This window comes from Simochromis diagramma, unplaced genomic scaffold, assembly GCF_900408965.1.
Source record: "Simochromis diagramma unplaced genomic scaffold, fSimDia1.1 OVJJ01000585.1, whole genome shotgun sequence".
Classification (NCBI taxonomy): domain Eukaryota; kingdom Metazoa; phylum Chordata; class Actinopteri; order Cichliformes; family Cichlidae; genus Simochromis; species Simochromis diagramma.
Genome location: NW_024387398.1, coordinates 5185046 through 5211219, shown reverse-complemented (window position 1 = coordinate 5211219; position 26174 = coordinate 5185046). Strand labels below are relative to the sequence as shown.

Genomic DNA, 26174 nt, shown 5'->3' with positions numbered 1-26174 from the left:
GTTTATAAATGTCAATTAGTGTACCAATGGAAATGAGGTATAGAAAGCCTTTTATTCTAATAGTCGTGCAATACTGTTTTTTTTGTCTTAACAGTCTCTTTTGTTGTGGAGTTCCTGACAATAAAAATCACTGCTGAGCAACAGTGAGGAAAGTAAAATAGTAAGTAAAGTTTTTTTTCTGTCAAATGCACACTGTTTCAGTAGATACTCACCTACATATTTAAAAAAAAAAAAAAAAAAAAGCCATCCTAGTCAAACAATTGGATCTCAATGGCCCTGAGCGGCTGAAATCCCAAGCCCATTCTTTTCCTTAATGTCATCCTGTGCATTTCCTGATTCTCTCAACTACCCTTGTTTGGGATGTTACGAATATGTCACATAATTAAATTAAATAAAATAATAAAAATAAAGTCAAATTCAAATGGGTGGCGGTAGCTCAGTGGGTAGAGCAGGTCGCCTATTGATCGGAAGGTTGGTGGTTCAATCCCTGGCTCCTCCAGTCTGCATGCCAAGTATCAATTGCCCAAGTTGCTCTCCAATGCATCTGTCAGAGTGTGAATGTAGTTAGAAAGCACTCAGTTTAGAGAAAGTGCTTGTAGATTGGTTGAATGTGTCATGTTGTATAGAGTGCTTTGAGTACTCTGGGAGAGTAGAAAAGTGCTATATAAGAATCAGTCAAATACCATTATCTAAGATTTATGTCTGTCTAACTGTACCAATCACCCCCTTGTTTTTCCAGCCTCTGCCACTAGGTCATAATTATGAGGCCCTTCATTGCCCTATCTATTAATGTCCTAAATGTTTATATCCTACTCTTTTTAATCCTATGGGATATTCAATGTGTCTCACCCATTGAATAGAGCTTCAGTCAAGTCATTGATGGGAATCATTCAGTTTGCATATTAATCCATTGTTATTATCATTATTAGCTTTTTGTCACTGATAACAGATTCGGTTCTCCAGATTTTACTTGCCTGGCTTTAACAGGATTCAAAGGGAGCATGTTTTCTTAATTTAAGAAATTCTTTTATGAAGTATGTCCCCCTATCTGCTGTGATGGCTGTTACCATTGCCGGTCATGCACACATGCACTGTTACATTTTGAGGGAAAAAGACAAAAAAAAAATAAAAATACCAGAACTAATCCTTTTAAACTGCAAAGAATGTAGGCACTAACAAGTGACTAAACTGAGGGTAAATATGAACTGCTGAGATGAATGAACTTAAATGAAACTGAGTTGACTGAGGTGAGGTTTTGTTGACAATACAAACATGTACATGTACCTCTACCATTAGACAGTTACATAAGTTAATTTGTTTGTGTGCCTGTGTGAATGTGTGTATGTGGTGGTGTTTCAGTCTTAGAACATACTGACAGCACTGTATGTTGTGTTTCCTGCTTTCTGGTTGATGCTTTAATGTCATTGTACCCCTCATTAGTATTTTCCACAGGCGTGAGCTTGGGCTTTGTGCCATTTGCTTCAAATTCCTGCCCCACGCTGACACTATGGCTGTTTTCCTGCAGGGGCCACATTTCCTGCCAAGTGAGCGATGGATGATGAGCTGGGTGTCTGCTAAGGAGGGGCCTCCTCTGCCTGTAGTTAGCCCACACCTGCACAATAGTCTCTTTGAAAGGCCGTGTTGTTAGTGTGTAAAGGATGGGGTTAAGTGCGCTGTTGATGGGGAGAATAAATATGACTACCCAGGAGCTGATGGTACCTGTCAGAGAACAGAGAAAGAAATAGAATTACAGTGTTAATTACTTAGTCTGTCTAGATTGTTACATTTAACAACTACTGACATCACAAATTAAAAATGATATACAAATACTATCCTTAACCTCAAAATAAATTGTCATCATGCATAATCTAATGCATAATGGTATTCTTATGCAGTAGTAAAACTTATGGGAAACACTTTAAGAAAACACAGAATGAATCCATATTGGGAGCACTTTGCTCCGTTTGACCTTAAAAGGCAGGACTTTACAACCTGATGCTTTGCAAGAGAATGTATCTGTAGCCAGCTCTGATTCACTGTAATCAATTTCAAAAATCATCTAAAACACATCACGTGGCATTTAAATGTATTCTTAACCCACGTCTCCCCCCCAAAAAACAGTAACTTCATCTCACACAAATCAGCAACACATTATCACTTTCTTTTGCCAAAGACATGTGATTACAAACTGCTAATGACCTGGTCAATGATGATGTCACTAAAAAAAATCAAATGAATAATGAATAATAAAATGAAGCCTGTCATGAATAATCTTAAAGCAAAAATCAGTAAAACAGTAGGATATAAAAATGTAAAAAAATCATTAAAAATAATAAAATCTATACACAGGTAATCAGTCACATCCATCATCGTATCCATGTGGCATTAGTTAAAAGTCTAGCAGCTACATTCTGCTGAACCCTTATAAAGACCTGCCTGCATTCATCAAATCATCTGCTTCTTTTAGTGAGTTGCAGCAGACACAGCTGAGTTAAGAGGCCAAAAATGTTGTAGAGGCAAACTGTGAGGCTAATTAGGTAGTATTTTACTCAAAATGCTCTTTTTCATCAAAGTGTTTGTTTAAATGCTTGTCATTCTTTTACTGTACCGGGAATCTCCACCTGCAGCAGCGAGAGGATCTTGAGGATGAAAATGGGGATCCAGCAGAGGGAGTCAGTAATGACGATAGAGAAGAATCTTTTGGCAATGGTCACCTCTTTTTTGATGTGGTTGCTATATTTAGTGGTCTGAGTGCCTGTTCTCTGGATGTTATAAAACATACTTGCATAGGAGAGGACAATGATGAGGAATGCCACCAGGTTAAGACCTATGGAAAGATTTCATACAAACAAGTTTAAATTTGCAGTACTTGAATGTACATGTATAATAAATCTTTGCATCCAGAGCAAATAAATAAATGCAAAACCCCCCACATATAAAACACATATACTAAATACAGAACCTGTACTTTTACAGTTACCTTTGGAGAAGAAGTAAAAACAAAAAAAAAAACAAGTGAAAACATGAACAAAAATCTTCAAAGCACTGTTTCAAGAACAAATCCTCACCCAGGAAAATAACGACGGAGTAAACGTGAGCCCATAGAGTCTCTGGTTGCTCAGAGTGCAGTGGAAAGCAGACACCATTGGTCCCGTAAAAGTTGCGAAACAGCCCCTTGCAAACTAATGGGAGGAAGGCAATAATAAAACCAAACACCCATATCCCAAAAAGGATGGTGACAGTTCGTCGCCAGCCAGGAGTCAAGTACTGGAAAGGGTAGACTATGCAGATGTATTTCTCCAGCGTTAGATATGTGAGGAGCAGGACAGATACTTCAGTGGACAGCATGGCCAAAGATCCAATGACCTGACACTGGCTGCTATCCATCCACGCCTGGGCGTGCCGGTTGTACTCGCCTCGAAACTTTAGGTCATATGCACCGATCATGAAGAGGTAGATGCCCATCAACCCATCTGCACCTGCGAAGAAAAAGCAGCTGATTTACAAATTACTTATGAGATTTTGGTATAAGATTACATCCTGATATTTCTGGAGTATTTGGCTGAACATATAGCTATAACGATGTATTTGGGCTGCTTTGCTTCAGAAAATTTAGTTTCATTACTTTAGATTAATTAAGAAATGTGAGCACAATGTCAGTTGGACTTATTTTAACACCAAATAAACACTGCAGTGCTCTGAAAAAAAAGACAAGTTCAAAAATTGGTCAACATGAAAGGATTGAATCTGTAAGAAGGAGATTAATGATGACATGCTGACAGCAGCCACTCAACCTCGGAAATCCATGCATATTAAGAGGAACCAGGGATACTATAGGCTAACATCAGTCTTTCATGCGGTCTAAACTGTTATGAAAAGGAAATGAATGATATGATCAGTTTGAAATGGTGCAAAAATATACCCATTAGCATTCTTGCTGAAACTCTTGAGGAAAAGGAGTAGCGGCTGGGCTCGTTTTAACTTAGCATTAAGACTTTGAATAGGAAAAAAAAACTAGCTCTGTTCTGTTCAAGGGAAACAAAACTGACACATTAACTAGAGAACTCAAGGCAAAACTAATGAAAGAGAAACAGAATAATGTATGTTCAGTGTTTTAAACTAGAATGCTGATTTGATGTTCTTCTACTCAAAGAGGAAGGTTCTTCCGAGTTAAATTTTACTTGAGGGGAGAATGATTTATGATATCACAGCTAGTTAGAAGCCAGTTTTGAAGAAATCGACATACACTTTAAATGTTGCGTATTATTAAAGAACATGTAAGGGATACCCATTCATCCATCCATCCTGTTAACCGCAGTTTAGGGTCACAGGCGTGATGGAGCATACAACAGTGCTGCATATTTATAGATTCTGAACAAAAATGAAACAGCTGAGTTTTACACTTGAATTTCAAAACTTTTAAACATCTTATCTAAACCAAGAAATGTTCAAGGAGTTTGAGGATTAACATTTAAATGCAATCTAAATTCTGACATGTAAAATGGGGAAATATTTAATATTGCAGAGTATTCTTGGGTCTCTCAGTCTAATTTGAAAAAAATAGGTCATGTTATTCATGTTAAAAAAAGGTTCATTTCTTTCAGTTGTATCTTGTCACGATCCGCAGTGGCAGACCGAGTGGAGAGTGTGTGGAGGACTCAGACACAGGCGAAGACACGAAACGGAGTTCAAACGAAAAGCGAGCCTTTATTTTGGCTGATGACATGGCGGTCAAACAAGGCAGAAGCACAGTGACCATGACAGTATCTGTTCCATTAAAAAAACATTCATATGTAATACAAGTGGATTTGGTCTATTCATGAGAAACCTTTTCAAATAAATGAACTTGCAGACATTGCTCAAGATTTCCAGCAAAACACAAGTAAGCACACTGCAAGTATCAGTGAGCAACATTTTAATAGAATGAAACACAGTATAAACAAATGGAGGTGTCCAAAGTCAAACAGATTTTATCCAAAGTAAAGAAGGGCTTTTTCTGTGTGAAATGATGATTAGAGTAAAACCTTTGAAGAGGTTATGACATTTTACATGCACTGGTAAAACTGCTTATTTACATTCAAAGCATGATCAAATGGAATTAGAGTGACCGGACTATAAGAAGATCAATAATAAGGCTCAGTAGACTGAGAGTTGGGAAAAAAAAATGAACACATACAGATTTTGCTATAGAAGAAAAAGCAAGACTCCAATCAGCACAAGTGCATTAGTATTAGTTCCTATAACAGTTGGAGGATATATTAACATTCACCAGCATTTCTCTGATTGGAAAAAGTGTTCTATTTGCAACAGCAACACTTCATTTATCAGAGACATCTTTTGGTTTTCCTGTTTTTAGAAAATAATTTATATAGCAGCAGAATAATGACCACAATACAAGCTTTCCGAGAGCTACGAAAGAAGAAACATCAACTGTCACTGATTTTGCTCTATAAGCCACCCACCTTCATCCCCATGGAACGTTTGTGGGGGCATTTGAAGACTAAGAAAACTTTCTCGATAAAACAAGAAACTTTTTGGGGATGTTGTGAGATGGTATAATATGGGATATGAAGTTTTGTACAAACCTGTAGATTCCAGGGTTCGAAATATTCATGTGATTACAAATGTAAATATAAGCTCCGGAGCCAATATTTTTTATGATAAAAAGTCTAAACAAATACAAACTATAGGTATCATCACTAGACCTACTAGAGTTTCTGAATCAGAATCAGAATACTTTGTTAATCCCAGACGAAATTATGTGGTCACAGTTGCTCCAAGACAGTAAGAACAGTAACTAAATAAACTAAAGTAATTACTACAATCTATATTACAATATTATAAAACAAAACAAAATACCTCTCATGCAAATAGCTCAAATTATAAACATCCCAGTATATTACACAAATAAATTAGTTGACACTGAGGTGCCCTTCTTGTTAAGACTTTGACCCCTACTGTACATCATTTTTCTTTATATAAACGTTAGAAAAAGCAACATTTAAAGCCCAAACCTCAAATTTGTGTTGCTTAGTTAAGTTAGTTTTTCAGTGTGGAATTTGATTGTCACCCCTTGCGACAACTGACGAAAAATGCACTTCACAGCCTTCACTCAAGAAGCAGTGGGTCTCTTTGTTAGGTTGCTGTAATGAGCCGATTACAGCTTGCTGCAAGTAAGGTGAGGAGGACAATGCATTCAAAAACTTGTGCGTACCCCCTCGGGCAGAAATTCTTGAGAGCATGTAACTTTCTCTTCAAAACTAACAAACTAACAAAAGGTTATGTCTGTGAAGGTTCTCAGTCATCCAGGTCATCTTAGTCAAAGGAGCTTGCCTTTCCTGGACTGCGCTGTGCACATTGAAGAGAACGGCAACCTCAACATCAAAGTTTACCGGAAGCCCACACACACGGACCAGTACCTCCTCTTTGACTCCCATCACCCTCTGGAACACAAACTTGGAGTAATTAGGACCCTACACCACCGGGCAGAACATGTTCCCTCTAAGCCTGAAGGGAAAAAGAAGGAACACACACATGTAAAGGAAGCACTCAAAACATGCGGTTATCCTAATTGGGCGTTTATAAAGTCAGCAAAGATGCACAGAAAAGAAGATCAGACACCAGCGAGGGAGGATAAGAAGGACAGACGCAACAACATTGTCATCCCCTATGTAGCCGGTGTATCAGAAAAACTCAGGAGGGTTTTCTCCAAGCATGACATCCCGGTGCATTTCAGACCCAGCAACACGCTCAGACAAAAACTGGTTCACCCAAAAGACAAAACTCCTAAACACAGACTTAACAATGTGGTGTATGCTGTACAGTGTAGTGAGGAATGCGCAGACCTCTACATTGGAGAGACCAAACAGCCACTTCACAAGCGCATGGCACAACACAGAAGAGCCACCTCCACAGGACAAGACTCAGCAGTCCATCTGCATCTAAAGGACAAAGGACACTCTTTCGAGGATGCCAATGTTCACATTTTGGACGGAGAGGACAGATGGTTTGAAAGAGGAGTGAAAGAAGCCATCTATGTCCACTGTGAGCGACCATCTTTGAACAGAGGCGGGGGTTTACGACACCAACTGTTTGCCATCTATAATCCAGTTTTGAATTCCCTCCCCAGACGCCTTAACGCCCACTCACATCCTGGGCCATCTGACCTCAGGAATTCGCATGATAAGGTGGGGCCAGTTCACAATGAGCTCACCCGAAACCCTGGCTGATTGGGACCCACACCCAGTTTCACACCTTGGCTCAGGCGATTAGAGATCATCAGGGGGTCCTTTTGTCCCTCTGTGGGGGGATACTCCCACTAGGTTTAAATCTGGGACTCCCCACCATTTGACCTTAGAACTGAAGAAGCTTCTCGGATGAGAGGTGAAACGTCTTCAAGCAACTTAAAGAAGTCCAGACGCTTTTCTTTGCAAGCTCCTTTGACTAACAAAAGGTTAGAAGTTCAAAAAGCAAGCTGAGACGTTATACATCTGTCTTAAAAGACTGTTCAATGCGCAATCTCCATCTCTTGGAATAATTGGAATTTGATATACAAAACATGACTATGCATCGTACACCAACCATTGTTTCATGCTTGAAACTCTTGGAGAGAAAAAGAACTGAAACTAAAAGATAACTACCAGCCCCATCTGTTATTTTCTTTTATACCTACTTTCAATTCTGTTTGCAAAGTTATCACAATGTTTTTTTCTTAAATTTGTGATTTAATTCACAACTTATACCCTCTGATGAATTGCCCACTGCCATCAGTCATGGATTAATGTTTATTTCTTTGATAGTTTGGTGAATTCATTACTCAAATCCTCCTCCTTAGTCCTGTTAGTAATTCTTTTGATGCTGAATCAGACCAAAGCTCTTTAGAAGGCATTAATTGTGGACCTGGAATAAAATAACTAAACACTGCTTTTAAGTTTTCTTTTGTATGTTTTGGGTTTTTTTTTATGTTATAATGTGTCATAGAAAGATTGTAAGGGTACAAAAATTAAACTTGCCGACTGTGTGATGGGGCTCCTATATAGTCACTTAAAGATCATGAATACTTTGGCTTTCTTAGGAAAAGGCAATGGCTGATACAAGCATAATTAATTCATGTCAAGTCTTGTTCCAGTTCTAAGTACGGATGACTCAACACTTTCATGTTTGTACTTTGTTATTGGTTCATTTCTTCCTTGACTCTTTCCGCTCCTTTAATAGCCATATTAAAAGCAATATGCAAACACATCCTGCTTGTATTAAGATACTCTTTTTAAACTCTTCAGCTAAAGTAGCAAAGAATAAGTCATATTTAAAATGCTTTACTTTTCTCATCATCATAAGCTTCATTTTTGGCTTCCTTTGGCCAAAAATCTACTTGCTAATGAAAACAGTTCTCATATCACATTCACACACCAGTGCACTCCACAAAAAGACTGGATTTACTTTTCCACTGTGTTTGAAACCACAAAACACGTGAACAGCTTTTAACTAACAGCTCTGGCTCTGGCTCAGGACATCAGTTGCGACCGGTTACCGGTAAGGGGAGGAAGATAGGACAAAGACATGCTGTGGGAGAAAGCCAAAGATTAATAATAACTAAAGATTACATGTCACCTGATCCAGCCCTTACTATATGCTTTATCAAAAAGAAAGATTTAAATCTAATTTAAACCAAGTCGGATCCTCTTTAGCCTCCAGAACTGCTTTACTTTGTTGTGGCACAAACTCAACATGATGCTGGAAACATTCTTCAGAGTTTAGGCTGTACCAACATGATAGCATCATACCAGATCTGCTGCTGATTTGTTGGCTGCACATACATGATGCGGTTTCCCCATTCCAATCCCAAGGTGCTCTAACAGACTGAGATCAGGTAACTGTAGAGGCCATTTGAGAACAAGTGAACTTACTGTCATGTTCAAGAAACCAGTTTGAGATGTTTTGAGCTTTGTGACATAGTGTGTCATGGACTGTTATCCTTTTGTGAGTAGATAAAAGAAAATGCTAAACTGTGATCATAAACGGGTCGGCATGATCAGCAACAATGATTTGTGATTTGTTGTGCACTTAGAAATGCACGTCTAGATACCTTGGTTATAGCGAATGTCTATTTGAGTCAACCTGTCTACATGCCTTGAGCTGCTGCAGTGTGATTGGTTGATTTGTGTTAACAAGCAGCTGAATAGCTGAACCCATCAAAGTGACTGGCGAGTGTAGTTCAGCTGTATCTCAGTCAAAACTGCTTTTTGCCACTTAGTATGCATCATATATAAAAGCAGTTTTATGACAAGAGTTAAGTTTGAATATATATTTACTATTTTTACATATCATGTTAATCATGTCTTATCTTAATGACTTTTTATTTCTTTGGATGATGAGAATATCTTATCTAATCAACTGCCAGCTTTTTGCATTTAGTAGTATTCATGAGGATTGCCAGTGTATTTAATATTAAACCTTTATTATTGAAACATGGTGATAGGCACGGTGGAAACTAATTTCATGCTTTGTGCTGTCTTTGACATTCAAGGCTATCAGAAGGACACAGTGTTGGAAGAATATGTCAGTTGTAATCTAGAAACTGCAACAGCAAACAATAAAATCTTTGTAGCCAGTAAAAGTTATATCCTAAAAGTTATACGAGTTTTCCACTTTAAATGTAATAACGTGACTTACAGCAGAGGGAGATGATGCACATGGCATGTAGTTTGTTCTCTGAGCGAATGTACGACCGCATGCAGATGACGAAGATATTGCCGAAGCAGGTGGTAGCAGACACAACCCAGACGAAGACCCTCAGTACAATATTGGCCAGTAGGTTCTCAAAGGATGAGATTCCATCAGTGTTGGGCTTACAACTACGCACATGAGGAGCATAGCCACAGTACTGGAATTTCTTGAAGTAGCTGTAATCACGCAAAAAAAAGTGTAAGGTTAAGCAACAGACAAAAGGAGATTGTTTATTTGAACCAAAAAGGTTCCGGGTCAATCAAGGCAACAGGAAAATATCACACTGTAAATGTCTTTTCTTTTTATACATACTGGCAGGTGCAGAAATAAGAGACAGGAATAAAGCAAGAAGGGGTATTCTGGTGATTTGAAGTGCCAATTTTATATGGAAATAATAGCACCCAAAGCTGTGAAACTCTAAAGGTGGTGAACCTAATCAAGAAGCCAACTTAAATTAAAATGAGTGCTTTTGTCTTTTGTCTTTCTACCCAGGTGGAGACCTGCAAAAGTTTAACAGTAATCATTTTATCCAAAGAAAGAATTAAAGGGTTTATTCAGCTGAATTATCTGCCCATCTCCCACCATCAACCCCTGTATAGAAATTGACATGTCATTTATGGTCCTTACTAGGGCTGGGCCATATCATACCGTTCACGGTAATACCGGTGTAATGTTGGGCAAAGATAAGAAAATGAAATATCGCGATAGAATATGGGTAAAATGCGAATGCGCAGTGCCTTTGTTTTCATACACACATGGCGGAAAAAGCGTGCTGGCGACGGAAACTGAGAAAGGCGAAAGCGGATCGTTGAATGAAACAGATGAACCAGAACTGGTTTGTAAAAATGCTGCAACTTCAGTGGTGTGGAACTGGTTTAGCTTTCGTCCATCAGATACACAATAAAGCACTATTTTTGGTAGCGCATGCTAGCGACGGCCGTATTTTGGAAAATACGGCACACTTAAAATCAATTCTTTGATGTTTCTGAAAATCGACAGTGCCCCTTATAATCCCGTGTGCCTTATGTATGAATTCTGGTTGTGTTTACTGACCTCGAAACGACTTTATGTGCTACACGGCGCTCGAAAATCTGTCAAATGTTTTAGTACGACTTTGCTAAGCTACGAACCCGCACCGCTTGATGGATTGTCGGAGCATTGCGGCTATCGTAGGCAGGAGCCTCGCGGAGTGATACGTACTGTGCTTCAACATAATATCAGCAAGGAATTTGCATTTGCACTGTTAAATTTTTATATAACTTTAATGCACATAAAAAACTGCTGCTTGTTTAAGTGAAAATACATTGATTTTTTTTTCCACTAATAAAGTTGTGGAGTTGTAAAGTATTTTGTCTAGTGTCAATTATATTGTCAGTTATATCATTATAAATTTTCAAATGTATATCGTGATAAATATTTTTGGTCATATTGCCCTGCTCTAGTCCTTACAGTAATTAAAAATGACATTTCAACAAATCAAACTATTTTCCAGCTTCCAATATTGCCCATAGCTAAATGTCAAAGTGAACATGCTACTGTCCTTACAATGTTAATTTGCTTACTATATGTTAATCAGTTATTTTATTGCTATAGTATTAAAGGAATGGCAATAATTTACAGAGTATTGACAGTAGTCTCTATTTGGAAAGTCAGAGCATCCTCAGTGCTATTAGAATTCATCCAGGAAAATATGAATTGAGTGCAAAATTAATAATTGGCCAATATTTATTTCACATTTCTCAAATGTCAAACACATGCTGGTGCTTGCTCTTCAAAACCAAAGCGGAATGACCTTTTTAGGACAATTAAATTGCGATCAAATCATGATGTTCAAAAATTAACTATGTTTTTTTTTTTTAAGTCCCTTTAGTTAATGCACATGTTTTATGGAAATGCACTCTTATAAAGAAACAATCCCTTTGAAAACAGTTCACTGCTTTACTTCTGGAGTTTTCTGAATAATAGGTGCAACAATTTCTTCAAATAGAGATGCAACTTTAAATTTATTTTTTAAATTGCTTTGTGAAATAAAAATGCTATTCCATTCATGTCTAAGGTAGGGTGCTGGCATATATCAAAATATTTATGAATGAAGTAGCTTGAGCACTGCTGCTTTAAAATGCATTTTACTTCTGCAAAATAAGATAGATTTGAATGCAGCTGACACTTACTAAAACTTGTATGAAGCACTATTACAAAGGGAACGTTAAAGAATCTCTGTGACTGTATCCAAGGGTGAAGAGGCATTCATCTTATCATGTTCTCTGTCTTGTTGCATCTCTTCAGGACTTACATGGATGTATCTTGAGTTGTTTTAGCAACAGAAAAGAAGGATTACACTAAGCTTGACTTAATCATCTCCTGGTTGGAAGAGGAGTCTGACAGTCTCAATAAGGCTAGCTCAAAGCTCATTACTAGGATAATATTTCTATGTGTGAGTAACACATTGTCTCTATGACAGTCCAGACTGAACAATAAGGATTTACTGTTTAAACATAGACCATCACAATGGAGTACTTACATATGAGTCAAGTATTTGAGAGGTTCAAACATCCTTCGCTGAATGTTTCCAATTTCTATTCCTTCTATGCTCCTAACAAATATAAAGATGATTTTGTCTTAGTTTGATGCCACACACAATACAGTATGCTGATTTGTTTTGTACACAAAAACGTGAAAACGTGTTTTCACCAAATCTTCTTCTTGGTAAATGGCCTTTCAAGGCCTAAATGGGGGACATTTCTACTAGAAAGAGACATTTTTAGTCTTCTGTTTATTTAGATTTTGACTTTTGTGAATTCAAGCTTGTGCGTATGAAGAAAAAGTATGACAATCACTTGCCGGAATGTCTCAAACAGCAATATGCAGAATATACTGAGGTTCTCAAAAATGGAAAAACGTTAAAAAATGATAACCTTCTTCAAACTAGTCAAACTAATCAAATCAAAAACTGGAGCTGACCAAAGTAATTGGACAGGCACCAACATGAAAGATAAGATCAATAAGATAAGATCAATATGAAAGTAAAATAAATATGATATAGTAAAAAAATAATGAATTAGAATAAAAAACCAGTATATTTACATAAAAGGTTGATTGTAAACCGAGTTTGTGTGGTTACTTGATATCAATTTATTGATTAACTCAGTTTTATTTAATGCTAAACATTGATTTATTTTTAATTTTAAAGTTATGAGGGATGCATCATCAAATACTTACAATGATTTTAACTTATGTAACTTATCAAAGTGGTCAACTTGCAGCTCCATGATAGGATTGTATGATATATTTCTGCAGAAAAAAGGGGAAAATAAGCAACAATGAACAGCACACACATATAAATGATTAATGAAATTACAGTTCACTGTACATTATGCATGGGAGGACGGAAACAAAGCACAGCAATCTTCAGTGATGCAGTTTCATGAAAACAAATAGAACACTAGTGACATTTAAATATGTCTAGAAGCATTTTATGCATGTCAGCTGCCTCCCACATGTTTATCTTCCTGTCATACTGTCACATTACCTCCTGCTTCACATCTTAAAGGTGTGTCCTTCCTCTGTTCATTTTCTATCTTGTTATCCTCCCACCAGCATATTTATTAGTGGTTAGGGAATCAGTGTATTGACTGTCTTCTGCTTAAAATTTATAATCCCTAGGAAGATGCTATACCACAGTTTGACACTATTTTTGTAGTATTTTCTGTATTTAATCTACAATTATTCTGTATAACAATGTTAAACACAATAATATCACAATGATATTATCCTTGCTATTTATAATTTATTATAAGGGAATTGTCTTTTGCATTCGTTGAGCAATTTAGTTATTACCATTTTATCATTTTTCAATTAAAAGAAGGTAAATACTTCACTCTTTCATGTGTTTCATAGCTTCAGCTTCTAATAACTCTTCATAAAATTAATGCTTACATAACATGTACTTGCTCAATAAATTATGACTTGTCATTGTATATTAAACTAACCAGCCGTACATAACCCCTTCACAGAACATTAATTTAAAACTGATACAATCATATATTATTTTTGCAATTTGCAATTTTTCATCATTACATAAGTTCTAAAAATTAAAAGGTAGTACAAAACCCCCAGCAAAATTTACTACAGTTTAGTCAAAGTCTGTATACACACTTTTCATTGAAAACATGAAACTATGTCTAGTTTTTGCAAAATGACAAACTGTCAGTCTGCTGTCATTCTCGATGACTACAAAGATATAAATAGCCATAGAGAAGGCTATGGGAAAGGTATCTGCATACAGAACTATGTGTCTGTGGGTATTTGTATAAAGAGAACTCACAGCTGGAGCAAATCCTCAAGTAAGACAAAGAGATTCGGAGGGATTCCTGCCAGTCTGTTTCTGGATAGATCCCTGTGTGCACAGACAAATCCACATCAGTTCTCCAAAAATAAAGAACAATGAATAAATATTGATGTACAACACTGGGCATTTGATGGATGCATACAGATCTTCAAAGGAAGATCCACCCTCAGTAACTCTGTTAGGGGAGAGGGGGTGGATAGAATGACAGGCAAGCTGAAAAACAGCAATAACAAAAAATGTAAAGTCCTTTGAATACTGACACTATGCTTATGGTGGGTTGTTGTAGCCACGTTTTTCATTAGTGACCATCCACAGCAGGTTTCCCAGACTGCATTAATATAATACATTCACAGTTACCCTATTTTGAAGATTCAGTGTTACCAACTGCAGCACTGTGAATGTTGTGGTTGTATGGCTTTAATGCATTATATATTTAACCTACTATCCCTCTTCATCATTAAATATAAATGTCTTTGTCCAAGTGGTTTCTTATGTGGCTCAAGAGTTGGGAGTTCGCCTTGTAATTGGAAGGTTGCCGGTTCGAGCCCCAGCTCCGACAGTCTTGATCGTTGTGTCCTTGTGCAAGACACTTGACCCATTGCCTACTGGTGGTGGTCAGAGGGCCCGGTGGCGCCAGTGTCCGGCAGCCTCGCCTCTGTCAGTGCGCCCCCGGGTGGCTGTGGCTACAATGTAGCTTGCCATCACCAGTGAGTGAATGGGTGGATGACTGGATGTTTGAACTCACAGTTTTTGAAGAGAATTAAAGACTAACTGATGTTAACCGTACACAGGAGGTTTCCCAGTCATGGATTAACTCTTTCTACCCACACTGCTACTATAACAATACCAGATAAAAGTCAGTGATTTTGATTATTCATGATTTTGACATTGGTGTGGGGGCTTTATTTTGCTGTTTTAACTGCATTAAGTCATATAAAACCTACACTGGGTTTATATCTTCTGAACTTTACATATAATTAAATGTGCTATATAGATCAAATTGCCATTGTCAAAAAGTATTAAGAAGTTCCACATTTAAAGCCACTGACTGTTGCTTGTTAGAATTAAAGCACAGACACAATAAAAATGTGAAGTTCATGGATCATCAACATGACTATAAAATGCTCAATTATAACCGCTGATCTCAATCAAATTTCCTTCTAAATCACTCAGTTCTATTCATGTGACACCTGTGCAAATTCCATAACGTATCAGAATACAAGTGAGACCTGAAGTGGTCTATACAGATGTTAGTCAAGTAGATGGAGCAGCAAGGACTGCTGATTGTAATTAACTGATGATTGTAAACTGGCTACAGGAGTGAATATTATCTTGAATGGTTGTTTGTCTCTGTGAGACTGATAACCTGTCCCGGGTGCACCCTGCCTTTCCACAGGGGTTTTCTACAAACCCTTGAGCTAAATGTTACTTTATTAGACACGTCCTTAAATGATGTCGGTTATTGCACTGAGCAGTGTTTGATGTTTGTCCTTCTTAGACAGGAAGCTGCTGTATCTTAGGTGTTACAGACGGTTTTAATGACGTCTAGGATAATCTTTGGAAGCAATTAAAGCATAGATCTGGCTATTTCAGTGCTTTTTTTAATAGAACAGAGCATTTATAGTGTTTTTAAATGCTGTCGTTTCCTTCTGTTCTTTTGGAACTTCTTGAGTCATTAATCACAATGAATCTTCAAAATCCACATCTTACATGGCTTCAATTCAGCTTTTTTTTGGCACAATCCAGAGAGTTTTGTTTTGTTTTTTTAAGTTTGTTTGTGCAAAATATTTTTACTTACAATTCTCCAAGCTTTTGCAGGACTGAGAAAGCCTGTTCATGTATGTAGCTGATCCTATTTCGCTGCAGAACCCTGGAGACAGGCAACAGACACAGAAAGAATTATATGACTATTTTTCCTACCTTAATCCCATTTAATGAACTGCCAGAATTGATCCCACACATAGGATAGTACAGTTCATCAATTTGTATGAAACTAAGGTTGATTTGCAATCCTCTAACAGGAACTGCAGCAAAAGAAAAAATGTAAATGCAAAGACTGCACCTCAGCCATGTAATAAATTATGTAGATTTATACTTACAGAACTGTCAGCATGGTGCATGAGCTGAATGAGGCATTGCCAATCACTTCAATGAGATTTCCTTCCAGGTCCCTGCAACAACATATTATCAAATGAACACAGACAAATGCACCCAAACTGCTCACAAAGAACAGATTGATCGCAAATTGGCACTTGTATGTTAGGAGAAGTTTAGATTTTTTTTTGACATTCTACTTACAACCAATTTAATCTGGGCATTTCTCGACAGATGTCATCCAGCTTTGTCAAAGAGTTGTTCAGCAAAACCCTGTCAATCAGCAAGACAAAATGAAAGAAGGTGAAAGGCTTTTCTCTTAAAGTTCAAAGAAAGAACACTCATTTGCTCGTAGCTGCCAAGCACTCTTAATAGCACCACTTTCGATGATCTGAAAGCCTTTGCAGCACAAAAAAGTCAAAATAATGACTCACAATAGAACAAGGGAGTTCAGTCCTGAAAAGGTCGTGGGGGATATTTGATGGATGTTGTTATTTTCAAGAATCCTAGAGTAAAAACAAATACATCAAAAATAGAATATAGTTTTTCACAATACAAAACTGCATTCACTGACGTGCATACCTGAAAGTAATAAAAAAAAAAAACACAAAGCAAGAAGAAGAAATAAAAGGTGATATATGTTATAAAAGCTGGATACATACAACCACTCCAGTTTGTGCAGATCCCTGAACACCCAAGGCATTAAAACCGATATCCTGTTGTTGCTCAGATATCTACATACAGAAAGACAATGGAAGGTTACCTGCACCGGATGCTGATAACAATTTGTAAGTGGTGTTGACCTTCCAAAAGCAGTTCATCATTGGTCAGTTTATATAATCTATCCTCTTAAAGTGAATGTTCATATACAAGCATACCTTGTTAATGTCAAGAAGCAGGATGTGCTAGGTTGCCAAAAGTAACTACTGCAAGTGAACTAATGCTTTTCTGCATTTTAAGAACAGATAAGAAACCAATGCAACTCAGAGTGTGTATTATCAAATTACACGTAAAGCAAAAATGTAACAAACTTACAGTCTTGTCAGGTTATACAGCCCTCTAAATGCATCAGGACTCACATCTTGAATCTTGTTGTGCTGGAGATATCTATCCATACATAAAGCACAAAATATTTTCTTTATTTTTACTTGATAGCTATAAGATGAAAAAAAAAAGAGACATACTAAGCCATAAAGCCCGAATGCCTTTGCTCAAGTGCAACTTTTGTGTAAATGAAATCGTTCACATCAAATAATGATAATCTCTTCCAAGAATACTCCTCTATATTGCACACTACGTGCTCGACAAACCCCTGCTGACAGTTGTGTTTTGTCTTGTGTTTTCACACATGGCAATTCATTCTAATGTTTGTTTATACACATCTCAGGGAAGTTTTCAGTCCAGCAAAAGCTACCAAATAGTTTCTGGCGAAGGATAAGACCTATTCTCATGTTGCCATTGTCAGTGTGACTGTGTGAGGCTGATAAACAACACAAGTGGACAATGAATGAATTTGTATGCAAAGCAGAACAAATCTGTCAACGTTCCCAGCAGTCCTCTTAGCTTACACATACCAGCTTTATAGATGTGATGCTTATTTGTTGCATTTGCCAGGTCAAGGTAGAGTGAAGATGCTTTACTCAATGAATAGGGTAGGGTTATAGCACCTGATCTATTGTGTGTGGAGCTTTTTTTTATTTTTTAAAGAAAAAAACAAACAATATAAAAAACAGAAAAGAATATTGTAGAAAGACAATAAGACTACAAATGCAATAAAAGAACATAAATAGCATGTAATCCACAATTAATGGAACACTCACAGTTTCTGCAGGCTCTGGTACTTAAAGAATATGTTCGCTCTAAGTTTCTGAAGCCCATTCCTTTGTAGGGACCTGAGAGACAGGGACATTTACATGTTTATTGCTTGAAACCAAAAGCAACACTCACCTTTGGACACTTGGACAGCATGTTTCTTCTGACTATGATTAATGGGATTTTGTGGCTGTGAATCTTAAAAACGATTTAAAATGAAACATAACATCACTACGCTGATTCTATTTATTTATTACATAGCAGGCATTTTGATTTACTCAAAGAAGATTTTTGATATACAGATTTTAATATTTTAATATGTTAATATCTTAACTGGATTATCCACATAAAATACATATAAAAAGACAAAAACTTCCTATAATGTCCAACTTACTTTTTCTGACTAAGCCAGTTACCAGAAACATTAATCTGTAAACATTACAAGCTACAGCTTAGTGGTCTTTTAAATTCTGCCAAGAGACCATATCAGGGTCAAGAGACCCTGAACTGACCAACTGATTCAGCTGCTGATTCCAAGCCTTTTAAAGGATTAAAGGATGATTAAAAGCTCATCTTCTCACGCACTATTCTATCAAGCAGAAGTAGTCAGTTTTTTCACATTTGGGAAAACGTCTTACTATTAACGCAATCCCCTTTGGTGCACCATTCTCTAACTTTGTTTACTTTAACTTTGTTTTTCTTGGATAGCTGGCAAGTAGAGACCGTCTTCTCCCAGAGGCTCTTTGTGCAAGCAGTTAATTATGACTCCTAGTTAGATTGTTTCATAGCCCTGTAGTGGGCAAGATAATTATAATGGGCTCATGAAAGGAAGCGAGGTGATGATTCATTAGAACAAAAAGTCAGTGTTATTTATTTGAACTGACAATCCATTAAAAGAAATGAAAACAAAACTAAACAAAATTACAAAATTACTTGATTACTAACAGGGTTGGGCCTTACTTTGCCTTTAAAATTGCTTTTTCTTCATTGAATAGATTCAAGGAATTGCTGGAAATACTCTTCTGAGATTTTAGTTATGAGAGACTTTGACAGCATCATCATTTAGCAGCTGCTAAAGACGTATTGATTGCACTTCCATAATGTATAACTCCAGGATCACTACAACCCAAAGATGCTCTTTTGGGCTGAGATCTGGCAAAAGGGCCCCTCCACATTATGGAAATATTACTAGTATTAAATTATTAACATTTTTGTACTTTCTGTACCTTCTGACATTTGTAAATCATTGCAACATGTTTACTGGTAATATGCTCAGAATATACACTCACACCTTAAGATGTGCTGTATGTGTCATATATTTAGAAGCTGGTCCAACTGTTGAACAGGGAATTTTATAAATGAGTGTGCTTGCGACGCATCCAGTCAGTCTGTGAGGACATGTGATTAATGAGCCTTTTATTATTTATTCCACATACATTATAGTTGTCTTAATGTCACATTTTCAAGGCTAAATTTGTAACATAGGTGTTGGGCTTACGGTAGCATAGTTGATCTGATTCTGGATGTTGTACATTGTACTGATCAAAAAGGCCATATTTTAAATGAGTACGGGCTAGCTTTTATAGCTTTTAACAGTAAGTCTCAACACTGAGTGGTCTTGTTGAAATATATCCATGCATTTTGTTTAAAGTGGTATATTACTGAACTTAACTTTCATGTAAAGAATAAATTAAAAGAAAAAAAAATTTAAAAGACTTTTTTTGCCCAGAAAATGATTAGTTCTACCACCATCTTTGCTCTCGGAGAATTGTCCAACAGATTTGAGTTCTTTGAGTGCCATGTCTCAGGCAATAATTTTCACTTTTTACCTTTCAAGTTGTGGCAATGACAGGTATTCACAGTGGCAAGTGATGTTTGAAGTGGCAAATGTCTGCTACAAAAATTCTCGCAAGTTGTGACAGTAATCGCTGCTGATGACTGTCTTTCTGGACATTGCTTGAGTTTGAAAGTATTGAAGAAAAACAGGGGTTATTTTCTACTCACATCATAGTGACATTCATTGCTACCACTGGGATATCTTGAAGATGAGCCCCGTCACAGTCGAGCTCCAGGTCCCGGCACAGGCAGAGCTCAGGAACCACACCAAGCACTAGAGCAATGGAGGAGACAAGGGAAGGATAAACAAATGGTTAAAAGTGTCAATAGTGGAGCTGTTTTGAAGAACAACAACACAATCCTGCTGGAGGACTATGTAAGCCATGGCGTTTAAGCAGGAGAGAAAAAGAAAATGAAAGCAGAATTTATTAAAAGTGACTTTTGGGATGAACAGGTGGGCAATCATTAATAAAAGACTTACTAAATATTCCCAGGATAAGCCAGCTGTGATTACCTGTGATTAAATTCCAGTTTGAATATGAAAGATGTGATTAAATGAAGCAGATAAAATTGTCTAACCAGACTTTACCGGCTCCAATGAATTTAAATTATATTTTGAGGACGTGTCAAAATGAGCCATAAAAGGAAGTCAATGAAAAGCTTGCCTGTGAGAGAAAACACATTTTCAACCAGAGAGATGGTGAGAGAAAATTTTGAAATGGATTCTGTAGAAGTCGCAGCCTTAAGGGCTGAATAATTAAGCCAAAGCAAAAGTGGCCTAAGTTGCAGTTCCTCAAGTGGCCATTTGGGACCCAATGTTCAGATCCACTCCAGAAATAAACATGTTTACATCCTGCTACAAATTGTTTTGGTCTAGACAGCTAACTGTCCCCCTTGAGATAACCACAGATGGGCTGATGTATTAGCATGCAGGTTTGACATCTTTGAGTAACACTTGCATGTAGATGCCGGCACCTAAGAGTCAGCTAAGAGGCACCTTAATTAATTTGAACCATCGAACGCTGAACCTTCTTTATTGGTGTTTGTGCAATATGGAACAATTTTATCAAGTTATCCATCAAATAATCTAAAATAATCCATGGGTTTATCAATCCATAAACCAGTAGATGAGGTCACAGTAGCTACTGTATGCCCAACATTTATATAAAACATATTTGTCTTCTCCGTAAATCACAAAGTAAAGGAAGTGAGGAAATTAAGAGATGCAAATTCACAGAGGGTGTCAAGTCTCTAACTGTGAAAAACTGTGAGAAATATGACATCCAGGCGTGTTTATATCTGTTTCAGGTAATACAGTCTCCACACAGATAATGTTTTGTTCTGGTTTTTGTTACTTCAGTAGAAATGAACCATCAGTTGATATTTACTGTTAGTCTTTATGCAGGTCACGACTCATTCCATACAGCCGTTTCCTCACATTTCTGTAACATTTTGATTATTTTTTTTTTATCAGTAAACAGCTAATTTCAAAGAAAACCCAACAAGAGTAATTTGTTTACTTCTGCTTTATAATTGCAGTAATTGTGACAACGTCTTTGAAAACAATTAGTCTAATTATGGTCCCCCATATCCCTATGATACCTTGCAAATGGCTCTGCAAATTATTCAAGAAGAAATTATAATAACTGATAAAAATTGTGAACCACACTATCATTATTTTAATGTAGCTATGTGCTAGTTCAACAACAGATTGTATTGCTGGTTAAGCTCATTGCTAGCTGTATTACTAACACTTGAAGCAATGTTCTGGGTTGAAACATCAGATTTATGTGATGATATTCACAAGCCGTTTGGTCACACTGATCACAATCCTGAAACAGTGCTCCCTGGACTAAGCAGATGGGGAAACAGAGTGGCAAATCTGATCTAAATAATTGTTCAAAAGAGGTTAGTTAAATTATTATGCAGCTGAAAAAAAAGACTTGTTATTGTGCTGCATTCTACAATTAGATACATAATTTGTTGGGCACCTTTTTTTAAAGCTTTGCAGCAGTGGATTTTAAATAATAAAGAAAAATAAAGTTCAGCTTTAATTAAAGGGGTTTTACAAAAAATGCACTAACTGTTTACAGTCATTTTTATAAATAGTCCTCTATTTTCAGACACTCAAAATTAAATACACAAAGGCACATACAAACATTTTAAACATGAGGATACTTTTTAATGCTTCAATGAAAATCATTTGCTGTCAGTGACTGCTTAAAGTATAGAAGCCACAGACACCAACACATGAAAATTATAGGCAATTCTCTAACCTTCCTTTTATCTCAAAATTCTTGAAAAAGTAGTTGTAAAACAGTAGAGCTCATCAGTAGAGAAACTGCATTAGTGAAGTCACAAATGATCTTCTTATGACCGCTGACAGTGGACTCATCTCTGTGCTTGTTCTACTAGACCTCAGTGCAGCGTTTGATACTGTTGACCATAATATTTTATCACAGAGCATGTTGTGGGTATTATAGGTACTGCACTGTAGTGGCTTAAATCATATGTATCTAATAGACTCCAGTTTGTTCATGTTCATGCACTAAGGTTAATTATGGAGTTCCACAGGGTTCCGTGCTAGGACCAATTCTGTTTACATTAGACATGCTTCCCTTTGGCAGTATCATTAGCATAGAATACATTTTTACAGCTATGCATTTATCTCTCTATGAAAACAGGTGAGACATATGAATGAGTTAAACTGCAGGAATGTCTTAAAAACATAAAGACCTGGAAGGCCTCCAATTTCCTGCTTTTAAATTTAGAAAACTGAAGTTGTTGTACTCGGCCTTAAAAGTCTTAGAAATATGGTTTCTAACCAGATACTTATTCTGGGTGGTATTACCTTGGCTTTTGTAACACTGTGATGAAATTTGGAGTAATTTTTGACTATGTACTATAGCATAGTACTGTATGCTATAGTAGTACTGTAGTTTGCACATTAAATACATATATAGGACATTGTTATTCCATTTGTTCAATAATTGGAAACATCCTGTCTCAGAGGGATGCTGAAAGGGTTGTTCATGCATTTATTACTTAGACTGGATTATTGTAATTCACTATTATCAGGTTGTTGTAAAAACTCCCTGAAAAGCCTTGAGTTGATTGAGCAAGAGTAGCAACAGGGCAGTAGCATTTAGGAAAAAAAAAAAAAAAGAGTAGCAACAGGGACTAGAAAGAGAAGGGTATTTCTTCCATATTGTCTACTCTACATTGGTTCCCTATTAAATTCAGAACTAAATTTAAAATCCTTCCCCTCACATACAAGATATTGAACAATCAGGCCCCATGTAGTCTTAAAGACCTCACAGTACTTTATCACCCCTATAGAGTAATTTGCTCTCAGACAGCAGGCTTACTTGTGGTTCCTAGGATGTTTAATAGTAGTATGGGAGGCAGAGCCTTCTGCTTTCAGATCCTGACATCAATGTGTTATGACAAAAAATATATATGTGACTATTTGCCTGCACTGCTGTGCGTGCGTAACACATGCCCATATGGGAGTCATCTGGGAGGTTGACTGGCGGTCACCGGTCAGTGCAGTAGTGCATCTCTAATTAGCTGTCATGTTAGGTATCATCCTACTGATTCTCATTCTCAAAAGGAACTTAGCCTGCAAGGCTTCATTTTTGGGGACACAAAGTTATGCATCTAGTCTTTATTTTCTATTCTATGTAGAATAGAAAATACACTGCTTGTCAGTGAGCACAGTGTGGATAATAGATAGCTTTCAAACAACTGGCAGATTAAAAAGCATGAACTGAAAGAGGTGCATATAATGGGAAAAGAAAAATCCAAACTGGATGACTAAAATCGAAGCTTGACAATTTGATTTCATCTTCTTAAGACTGTCATGCTTAAGCCTTTGTTACTTATAGTATGGATGGCAAGTTAAAAGAATAATTACATAAACAGATTGGTCATGCATGCATGATTGATCGTTAAACAGAAAGATTTTGACAAAACCAACAATAGACTAAAATTGCAGCTGTCATGATGCATAAAATTCCTTTTTTACATGTATGAAACGGAAAGGGATGAAAAGACATCAGCAAAATAGAATAAAAAAGCTATATCAAACCAACACTCAAATAAGTCTGGTATACACATTTTATTGGCCATACTATGTAAATCGGTCAATCCCACAAAATGTGTCCCAGCATTTGTTGGCTGCATTTGTCGGAGTCTTCGAATTTGGACAGTCTTTGCCGTGTCGCTGTAACGTAATCGCCCTACAAATGCGGGCACAGGAGGATGCGGTTCCTGAATTTGGACACAGCTATGATACTGGACACTACTACTTCTTCAGGGTTTAACGGCAGCAGGCATCCTTGTACATGCAGTGCTGCCATCTTCTGTTTCAGTCCGTTATTACACTATTCAATCCTACTACTTATTCCTGCGTCTTTTGGGATCTTACAAAGCTTCAAACGAGGCATCGACTATTAAATTCGTCGTCGACAATTTTAATAGTCAACGTAATCGTGACCAGTCGACTAATCATGGCAGCCCTATTGTAGAGTTTGCAACATTAAACATGTTTGCCTTGAACTCCATCTCTTTTACTATTTTATCACAGTAACAAAACATAATGTAAACATTTCAGTGGCAAACGAGGACACGCAGGATAGGATATTCCTGCAATGCGGTAATGAGGGAATGTCTACTGTTTTAATTTCAAGCGAAAGCAGAAAGTAAATACTGTCATGAAAGCACATCTGATATATTAATAACTATTTGCTATAAAACATTGTGAAAAACAAATAATCGATTTAAGGACAAAGTTCTAACATTTAAAATGAAGGTACTCACAGCATACATTGGACTTGGTCCTGGCGTTATGACTCGGCATTCCAAAATACTTGTCAAAAAGATGGGGCCATCCATTATTATCTCCTGTAAATTAGTATATGACAGACACACCAGAAAGTTATGAGTCATCTCTTGACCTTCAAAAACCAAACGTGTAATTTGAGGTAAATCAAGTATTTCAGATTCACAAAAGGCAAAATTTTTTCCCACCATTGATGCTATGAGATACAAAAGCCTACACGAGATATAAAAGGCCTTGAGCATGCTTCGAGCAGTCTTGTTATACAACCACCAGTTTGACTGCGTACATTTGTGAAATATGTGTTTTTTGGAAGTCAGAATAATAATCACCTGTTCCAGATTATTCAGTGATACTGCAGCGTTCTCCTCGTACCACATTATTGTCCCTGTGTGATTTTTTTGGGTCAATAAATGTAAAACAGTTTATCTCATATTGTTTTTTGTGAAGGTATAGGGGTTTCTTTTGTTTGGTTTTTTTGGTGCAATTCCTATCTACTATGTTCCTTGTTCCCTCTTTGTGATGTCATTAATATTTATTTTGAACACAAGCACTGTGCTTCTAGGTGTTCCTTTTAGTTGCATGCACCTTTGGCTGGTTTGGAGCTAAACCTAGAGTTTTTCTTTATACTCTGCCAACGTGATGCTTTTATCACATCAACTCTGCCAACCCTTTGCAGTTTCCTTTTAAGCCACAAATTGCTAAAGAGGTGGAAAAGCCAATACATTGACAAGATGGCATACAATTACAGAATTACAGCATCCCTCAATTACGTAACTCCACCCCATCCTCACTTTCTTATAGCTACCTTTTGGTCATGAATAGATCACATAAATACACATAAGTGGTTGCACTATTTGTAATTATAGTTAGTGTGCTATTTGACATACAATTTGAATTAATTCATCACTTCAGGGTGTCATTCTGGGAAACATCTGCACATCCTTGTCCATACCAGTGGTCTATATTACAAAGCAGGATGTTTGTTCCTGCATTATTTATCTTCTTCTGAACGTTCTTGAAGGTGTTCAGATTTCACAAGTTCAGATTTTTTTTTCTGGGTATCCTTCAGTTGTTTCATTGTACAGACCCAAGGTCAATGGGTACAAATAAAGAAATGGCTCTAAGAACAGAGTTAACCACAGCTGGAAGTGTAAAAAACAGAAAAAAAACTGCAATGTGACTGCACAAACAAGCAGCCAACAGGCTGGAGGCAACCCCCCCCCAAAAAAAACAAAAAACAAAAAAACAAAACCCACAACCACTACATAGTACAACTGACACAGGCTGTTGTGACAAAAGAAAGCTATTAAAAATTCATTTGAAATCACCTTACAACTTTTTTGGCTACTTAAAAAAACATCCATCCATCCTCATCTTTTTCCTGCTTATTCAGGGATAAGCAGGAAAAAACAGAGTATCCATAAATACTGATATCAACCACTGCATATTTTCTCTATTAAATATTTGTCAGGATTCAGGGCAGACAAGGTGGCTGTGCAGTAATATCTGATTCCT

General features: G+C 36.9%; 1 protein-coding gene across 1 annotated transcript in view; it reads right to left on the bottom strand.

Moving 5' to 3' along the window:
- Positions 1 to 231: 231 nt before the first annotated feature.
- Positions 232 to 26174, bottom strand: part of rxfp1 (relaxin family peptide receptor 1) — a 72798-nt gene continuing 46855 nt past the window's right edge. The window contains exons 3-18 of the mRNA XM_040010098.1: positions 24638 to 24721; positions 19985 to 20090; positions 17989 to 18060; positions 17204 to 17275; positions 16831 to 16902; positions 16603 to 16674; positions 16373 to 16441; positions 16174 to 16245; positions 15873 to 15944; positions 14051 to 14122; positions 12946 to 13017; positions 12248 to 12319; positions 9673 to 9902; positions 3069 to 3479; positions 2609 to 2827; positions 232 to 1719 (exon numbers count right to left, since the gene is read on the bottom strand). Of these exons, the coding sequence (XP_039866032.1) occupies positions 1310 to 1719; positions 2609 to 2827; positions 3069 to 3479; positions 9673 to 9902; positions 12248 to 12319; positions 12946 to 13017; positions 14051 to 14122; positions 15873 to 15944; positions 16174 to 16245; positions 16373 to 16441; positions 16603 to 16674; positions 16831 to 16902; positions 17204 to 17275; positions 17989 to 18060; positions 19985 to 20090; positions 24638 to 24721 (2177 nt within the window). The 3' untranslated portion in view covers positions 232 to 1309. The remainder of the gene's footprint in view (positions 1720 to 2608; positions 2828 to 3068; positions 3480 to 9672; positions 9903 to 12247; positions 12320 to 12945; positions 13018 to 14050; positions 14123 to 15872; positions 15945 to 16173; positions 16246 to 16372; positions 16442 to 16602; positions 16675 to 16830; positions 16903 to 17203; positions 17276 to 17988; positions 18061 to 19984; positions 20091 to 24637; positions 24722 to 26174) is intronic.